Source organism: Mastomys coucha, unplaced genomic scaffold (genome assembly GCF_008632895.1).
Source record: "Mastomys coucha isolate ucsf_1 unplaced genomic scaffold, UCSF_Mcou_1 pScaffold7, whole genome shotgun sequence".
In the NCBI taxonomy this organism is placed as follows: Eukaryota; Metazoa; Chordata; class Mammalia; order Rodentia; family Muridae; genus Mastomys; species Mastomys coucha.
This window is the reverse complement of record NW_022196913.1, coordinates 73,542,370-73,549,975: the sequence shown is the minus strand read 5'-3', so window position 1 is coordinate 73,549,975 and position 7,606 is coordinate 73,542,370. Positions and strand designations below refer to the sequence as shown.

Sequence of the window (7,606 nt, the reverse complement as noted above, 5' to 3'; positions counted from 1 at the left end):
AGGCGGTGAGCAGCCCAGGAGAGGCCAGTTCGCTGCCGCCTCACCACGGCGCCCTGGCCCATTATAGCCAGCTCCCATCCGGCTCCGGTTCTCCGCGGTCTCAGCCCGCTGCAGCGGAACAAATGCCGAGAACCGTAGGCCGCAGCCCAAGCCACGCAGCAGCCCAGGCTCCCGCTGTCACTCGGTCCCCATAGCAACCAAGGGCCGCAGCCCACTCTCGCGAGTGCTGTTCGGCTTGTGACCAGGATCGGCTTCTGCTTCCGCTTCCGGTCCCATAATCCTCTCTCCGCCTAGAAGTGCTTTGCATTGTGGGAGCTCCTTCCTTTCTCGCTACCCGGCCATCTTGGCGGCTGATCTTGGTGAGTGAGCTCTTCTGAATACGCGATTAGGCGGCTCGGGGAACTCCGCTAGTTAGTGTTTGACGCTCTGGATCATAATCCTTTCTTCTGTCCTCTGTGTATGCTAGGTTGGGGGTTGTCCCGCACCTAAGGCAGGAAGATGGTGGCCGCAAAGAAGACGGTGAGTGAAGCGGACCGGGCCCGGAAGCCGGTTCACGTGGAGAGCTGGGTCTGGGCCGGGGCGGATAGATCTGGGCACACTGGGTGGACAGCTTGCCGCCGACGTTTCAGGTTCTCAAAATGAATCCGAGAGGCTCTTTGTAACGTCCCAGTCATCATTAAAGGGTTCAATTCCAGAAATCTGGAACCGGGCTTGGTTATGAGATGACTGCAAGTGGTTTTCAAGTCTCAAACGTTTGCATTGTAGAAAAAGTCTCTGGAGTCGATCAACTCTAGGCTCCAGCTTGTTATGAAAAGTGGAAAGTACGTGCTGGGGTACAAACAGACTCTGAAGATGATCAGGCAAGGCAAAGCGAAGTTGGTTATCCTCGCCAACAACTGCCCAGCTTTGAGGTAATGGGGGGAACTTGAATGTGTGTAGCCTATTATAAATTTCATTGTGCACTATCCAGCATTGGGAAGAATAATGATGGTTGCTTTCTGATATTTGGATCTTGCTTTGTGGGTGTCTAATGTAAATGTACCTTTGAGACACATTGTGTGACAGGAGGCATACAAACGTTACACGCAGGTCCAGGGGAGCACGATCCCTATTTTTGGTCGTCTATCAAGGTTTGAAGTGTTAACACTCCATTGCACGTGCTTGTTTTAGTTATGAAAGATTCTGGCTGGATTATGGAAGTGATGGTATCATAAAGTCACCTATTTGGCAGGGTCCAATTTTCTGAACATGTTTATTCGTGATTAACTATTTTAACTTGAACCTAATAAGTATTTTAACTAAGCTAGAGAAGCTTGTATAGTATAAGCTCCTTGGTTTTTCTATAGCAGTTGTACACCTCTTCAATCTTTTATGTAAGGTGTCTACATAAAATACTACAGGGGCAGCACAGTCTATACTTAGTGGCAGAATTTGGAATGTTTGGTTTTATTTAAAACTTCTTCAGCGGAAGGGGGTTGGTTTGTAATTTTCAGTAGTAGCAGCGTAGACATTCATTACTAAATTACAAGCTCAGACTTAGTGGGTCCAGGTTGGGGCTTCAAGTTCATTTCTCATAATGAACTTGAAGCACTTTGGAGCACTGTTGGTCTGTGGAGCCACATTCTAATCTCAAGGTTCTATGGAACTTTCAAATCTTGAAAATTTGTATCCCTTAACCTGGCACTGGTGTTTATTCTTTGATTAATAGTATCAGCAGTCCTTATGTAGTATTCACTATGTAGTAGGTGGTTTAAGACTGTTTTTAGGTTTCAGACCCTCCACTCCAGTTCCTATTCTGTTCCACCTTCCATTTATTCTTTGCCTTAGTTTTTTTTTTTCTCGTTAATATGGAGTATATAATACTTGTTACTGACATGACATTCTTCTGGAGTTGTGATGTGGTTGTGAGGTGGCTGATGTGAATGCTGGGAACTGAACTTTCTTAAGAGCAGTACAAGCTGTCGGTGAATCATATCTCCAGGGTCAGCATTGGCTTTTTTATGTCTATTAAACTCTTTTTCTAGTACTCTAGATAACATTTCCTTTAGTTTTTAAGTAACTTACACCTCTTAAACTTATTTAGTAAGTTGAAACATGAATACATTTAATACTGGATACTACCTCCAAAAAGTAGATATTTAGTAGATAATTTGCAAGATACGCTAGTAAAGGATCTATGATGATCAGGACAGCTAGAATCTTTTTTTGGGAGTTGGAAGTGATTTAGTTACTGTTAAAAAAGCCTCACCAATTTGTCCTAAGTCCGTCAATACCTTGGTATGGCATTTTATCTGCTGTTTTGTTGTTCCCTAAGGAAATCTGAAATAGAGTACTATGCCATGTTGGCTAAAACTGGTGTCCATCACTACAGTGGCAATAATATTGAATTGGGTACAGCGTGTGGAAAATACTACAGAGTATGTACACTGGCTATCATTGACCCAGGTATGCTTTTAAATTTTTTTTCTAATGTAAGTGCTTATTAGGCAGTGGCTTGGGTTCCTGAGTTCAGACCATCAGAACTTTAATATTGAAAGAGATATGCCATAATCTTATTTGGTAGAGAATTGATAATGCATGTCAGTACATTGTTGTTGGCTTTTCTGTAAATAAAAAGAAATTAACTTTGATGTTAAGAATTTTGTTTAATGAAGAGAGGCCTACGGAGAGAGTTCTAGGACAACTGGGGCAGCACAGTCTTTGTTTCTCTTCCCCTCTCAACCCCTCTTATCACTCCCCACTTTGGGAAGAAAAGTTTGGTAGAAGGTGAAAATACCAGGCAAGATAAAAAGTAAACAATCTCTTTGTTGCTTGAGAATAAATGGTTTGTGGTAAATATCTGCAAAATACACATTGTCTTGTGTTTTGAGCTTAGGAATTTTAGCTGCCTTGTAGAACACTGCGAATATTCTCGCTGTTCTGATTCCATGATAATCAGGACAGGCTAGACATTCGCTATAGTAAGACCATGCATGTGTCCCCAGACCTAGTTCTTTACCTGGGTCTGGTTTTCTAAATGCTGGTAACAAGCCAGGTCTGATTCATTATATAGGATGACTGAGATTTTAAGGTATTTTTAATTGATTTTAAGAGTGACAACTGTAACAATTTCCATATAGTGCTAATTGGCCTTCTTAAAGAACATGTAGGGGAATTCTGTAATTATCAGTTGCCATTAGATGACTTGAAAAACTCTTATTTTATTTTCTAGGTGATTCTGATATTATTAGAAGCATGCCAGAACAGACTGGTGAGAAGTAAACAAGAACGTTTTCCTTTAATAAAACTTTGCCAGAGCTCCTTTTGAAAAACATGGTGTTTGTTTGGGCTGTTTTCTTCCTAACGTTTAGCTTTCTTGAAACCACAGGCAAGACTTGGGTAAAAAGTTACACTGCCTGGTTTCCATTTTGCTGGGGTTTTGTTTTGGGTGTACACTGTATCACTATGCAAAATGCGTGGAACAGAGAAATATTTCTGAGTATATATTTCTAATATTGAAATGCACATTTGTGTTGATATAATATCTAATCAGAAGGTCATTTGGTGTTTTTCTCACTTTTATATACTGAAGTAAGAGCTCTAACTTAAACTTAAGAGTTTGGCAGTGCCATCTAGTCTAGCCTACTTCCACTGGGGATTCTCTCTGGACACCCTGAGTGATAGAATTGCAGGCTGGCACCCACCATTTATTTTATATGGGTGCTAGAGGTCCAGCTTTAGTCCTCAAACTTTCACAAAAAGAGCTTTGCCTCTAGTCCGTTATCCCCAGCTCCTTGTAAAAACAGGCCCAGGCTCTTAGTCTCAGGGTGTTTGCATTGTATTTTTGGGTATGTTTGAAAGGCATGGGTATATCAAGATTAGTGATGGACCAAAGCTGTGGGTTCTGCATGCTATTTTTGAGTAATTTAGAACTGTTCTTTTCATATTAGCCGTTTCCTACTTAGTTCCTTAATATATGGGGAGTTTCTGTGTTGTGACTTGGCTACAGGCATTTAAATATTTTTTTTTAACATGTGGTTTCTAGGGCTTTGTAGGTACTGATAATATGATACAAGATCTTTTTTAAATTTATGTATACTTTTGTGTAGTCAATATGTTTGCAAGAAGGGTTTCAAGCTAGATAGTAGGAAACATAACTTACTCCGCTGCGTGGAGCATCTGTAAAAAGTGCCATGATGCTGTGCCTGAGGAGGGAAGGTCACTGTCTCACATGGGGTGGGGGGGGGGGCATTTTAAATGTGCAGGGGATTCTAGCCAGCTGAATTTAATCCACAGCTCTACTGGTTGGGTATGGAATATGGTAACTGCAAGCAACACTCTGTAGCAGATGAACAGAACTGTCTGACACAATTTGAGATTGCTATAGCAAGAAAGTCTAACCTATTCCGGTGCTCTCTTCCCATGAGATAGGCCGTTACATAGGCTCAAACAATATTTAAGAAAAAAAGAATTGGCTAATCATGAGTGGGGTTAGTTGTATAATGTGGAAGATAGTCACATCTCATGGAGAGGTTCATCTTTGGAGCTTTGCTGTGCTTGTGCCCACAGTGACAAAGGTTTCCTCCCCCGAGTCTGGGCTTACCTGTATTTGATCTAGGTGCCACTTAGCTGAAATTGACTTGTTTGTTTAAATAGCATTAGTCACATCTGTATCTTACTAAACTATGGTCTTAGAGAACTAAGGATTCAGCATTTTCAATTTTATATCACATAAATTTTGAGTAAATATTTTCCAGTGCTTAAGCAGTTCCTCATTAGATTGGTGACTATCTAGTCTGGAACTTTACATTTTGTCTTGTTAATAGTAATTTTTCAATATTGTGTTTATCATTTAATTTACTATTCCATCTGGTTCAGAGTCAAAGCAAACAATGGATGGTCTTCATCTATTCATAAACCTCTCTAAGCCCTATCTTGTGAGAGACTGGTGGTGAAGAATAAAATTGTCACAGCTAATACTGAGCATTTAAGATGTTGGGGGTACTGTGCACTATTTTCTAGACTCTGGACACTAGCATTTAGCATTCACTCGAACGCTTGCCTAAAATATTTCTTGAAGATTTGAGTGGATGAGTGTTGTGCTTATCTGTGTACCACTTGCATGCCTAGTTCCCATTGAAGCCAGTAGAGGGCATTGGATTCCCTAGATCCTGAATCATCTGCAAAAACAAGTACACTTAATTGCTGAGCCATCCCTCCAGCACAAAGATTTTTTTGTGTGTGTGTGTTTTGCCTACGTGCATTTAAGTGTATTGGGTAGATGCCTAGTGCCTAAAAGGTCAGTTGCTGCTCTTGTGTCCTCAGGAACCGAGTCACAGATAGTTAACAGCAAGTGCACTTACCCACCAAGCCATGTTTCACTAAAAAAAAAATATAAAAATGTTTTGAAACTTGCTCAATGTGTATATGCTCAATATTATGACAAGAGCACGTGACATTTGTTACAGGTGACATACAGGCTTAAAGAGAGGTTAGTGTCAACAATGAAATAAAAAATGCTGATAACACCTTAACAAGCTTAATTTTTTTGAAAGATTATATTTTATGTGTGCCTGTCTTGCCTGTATGTATATTAATGTGATATCCTGGAACTGGAGTTCCAGGCAGTTGTGAGCTGCCGTGTGGCTGTTTGGGAATTGAACCTGAGTCCTCTGGAAGAGAAGCCAGTGCTCTTAGCTGCTGAGCCATCTCACTTCCGCATCCCTGTGAGTTTTTTTTTTTTTTTTTATATATAAAAGGCTTAAACTTTTTACTTATCATGTTTGCATGTGAGTATGCCTGGTGAGAGCATTTGATGTAGCTGGAGTTGCTGGTGAGCGCACAGCTGCCTGATGTCAGCAGCACACACTCTGTCTACTCAGTCCCTAATCTATAATTTGCTAGATTGCTGGCTTGCATAGTATTGTAGGTGGCGTCAAGGAGAACGTGGTAGGGATGGTTCTGTGCAACTTGAAGCCCCGTGCCTTGTACCTCGATCTTTATGTCATCCAAACTAATGCTTTGTAATAAGAACATATATGTTGAGTCATAATCTCGGCCTCTAGAAAAATTATTCAGTGTGAAGCCTGGTAAGTGTTCTTCCACCCAGCTACCCTTTGGGAGAAAATTCTCATCAAACACTTGATGTATTAGTATAAGTTTAATTACAGTATTTTGAGTAGGAAAGGTTCTCATTTTAAAATTCAGCAGCTTGTCTGTCCTTTATAAAACTGCTTCATCTTACTAAATGTATTCTTTTTTGTTCTTAGTTTTGGTTTTTTGAGATAGGGTTTCTCTGTGTAGCCCTGGCTGTCCTGGAACTCACTCTGTAGACCAGGCTGGCCTCAAACTCAGAAATCCACCTTCCTCTGCCTCCCAAGTGCTGGGATTAAAGGTGTGCGCCACCACTGCCTGGCTGCTAAGTGCATTCTTAAAGTGATACTGTAAGTTCCCCTTGTCTTATCTCTTGCACTTAATATGCAAATTAATATATCCCTGTATAGCTAATTGTGTATATGTTAATTCATAGAATTACCAGAATACTAGATGTCTGTCTCAGTATATAGATCAGGTTGGCTTTGAACTCAAGGAGTTATCCCTGTTTCCCAATAGTGATCTGAGGGCTGGAATGTGGCTCAGTTATTGAGTGCTTTTCTGACCCACACAAATCCCTAGGTCCAGTCCTTGGTACCAGGTAAATTAGGTATGGTGGTACATGACTGTAATTCTCAACACTTAGGAGGTGAAGCAAGAGGATCAAGAGTTTAAGGTCATCCTCTGTTACATAGTGAGTTTGAGGCCTGCTGGGAATACTTGAAATCCTATGTTAAAAAAAAAAAAATCTTAGTTTTGGGTTTCACCGTGGATATGGTTAATTTCTGTAAGTGAATAGTATTTCTGTGATGAACATGGTGAATCAGTTCTGATGTTTAGGCTATTTCTAACTTGGATTTCTACACTAGTGACACTTCTCTGCAGGCCTCCCTTGTATACATTAAGACCATTTGGTTTGATCTCAAATGGCAGCTGCTATATAGTTAGTCTGTTTGCAGAACCTGCCAGTTTGTACTCCCTAGCAGCATGCATGGACCTGTTTCTCCACATTAACAACCATCACTGGTCAAGTCAGCGGCTGGGCTGAGCTGATGAGCCTTAAAAACAACAATCTAAACCTGCTTCTCCCTGATTATGTTGGCCTTTTTCATGTACACATAGTTTATACCTGGGCTTGGTGCCCTATGTGTCTGTATTCCCAGTACTCCGAGGGTGGGAACAGGAGAATTGGGAGTTTGGAGCAGTCTGAGTTACAACCAGCGAATAGCATGACCCTAAATCAAATTTAAACTAGCAATTTTACTCAACACTATTTTCTGGAATGGTGTTTTAATATTGTGTAGAAATTCAACTTATTACAGAACATAGGTCCCTGTGACTTATACACATGTCCATATACACATCAAGGTAAATTCCAGTACAAAAAAAATAGCAATTTGTGGAGTCAGTTTTCTGCTGAATTAAGACTTCAGTTGTCAAATGAAATTTCAGTGTTGCAGCAGAAGGAAATCATGTCCACAGTATGTCATGGAACACACTGCACAGCTTATTTATTCTCATGGTAAACTCAGAA

General features: G+C 40.7%; 2 protein-coding genes and 2 non-coding genes across 5 annotated transcripts in view; 3 read left to right on the top strand and 1 right to left on the bottom strand.

Moving 5' to 3' along the window:
- The first annotated feature begins 252 nt into the window (after positions 1–252).
- Rpl30 (ribosomal protein L30) lies at positions 253–3,313 on the top strand. Its single transcript, XM_031359158.1, has 5 exons — positions 253–359; positions 467–519; positions 766–911; positions 2,315–2,445; positions 3,212–3,313. Exons 2-5 carry the CDS (start codon positions 499–501, stop codon positions 3,259–3,261), a joined length of 348 nt encoding a protein of 115 aa, XP_031215018.1. The 5' UTR covers positions 253–359; positions 467–498; the 3' UTR covers positions 3,262–3,313.
- Positions 2,900–3,031, top strand: LOC116082879. The gene has a single exon (XR_004115499.1). It is a non-coding gene; the product is annotated as a small nucleolar RNA SNORA72 (small nucleolar RNA).
- Positions 3,314–4,308: 995 nt separating the features above from the next.
- Positions 4,309–4,433, top strand: LOC116082886. The gene has a single exon (XR_004115505.1). It is a non-coding gene; the product is annotated as a small nucleolar RNA SNORA28 (small nucleolar RNA).
- Positions 4,434–7,343: 2,910 nt separating this feature from the next.
- Positions 7,344–7,606, bottom strand: part of Matn2 (matrilin 2) — a 151,031-nt gene continuing 150,768 nt past the window's right edge. For both annotated transcript variants that reach the window (XM_031358146.1, XM_031358147.1), the window contains exon 19: positions 7,344–7,606. This exon is cut by the window's right edge and continues 250 nt beyond it. The gene's annotated coding sequence lies outside the window, so the exon portion shown is untranslated.

Bases quoted from the DNA above. Each gene is read 5' to 3' on its own strand.
- Rpl30 (XM_031359158.1), top strand. From the start codon at position 499: ATGGTGGCCGCAAAGAAGACG. The intron at 520-765 runs GTGAGTGAAGCG...TTTGCATTGTAG, and splicing joins TGGTGGCCGCAAAGAAGACG to AAAAAGTCTCTGGAGTCGAT. The intron at 912-2,314 runs GTAATGGGGGGA...TTGTTCCCTAAG, and splicing joins AACAACTGCCCAGCTTTGAG to GAAATCTGAAATAGAGTACT.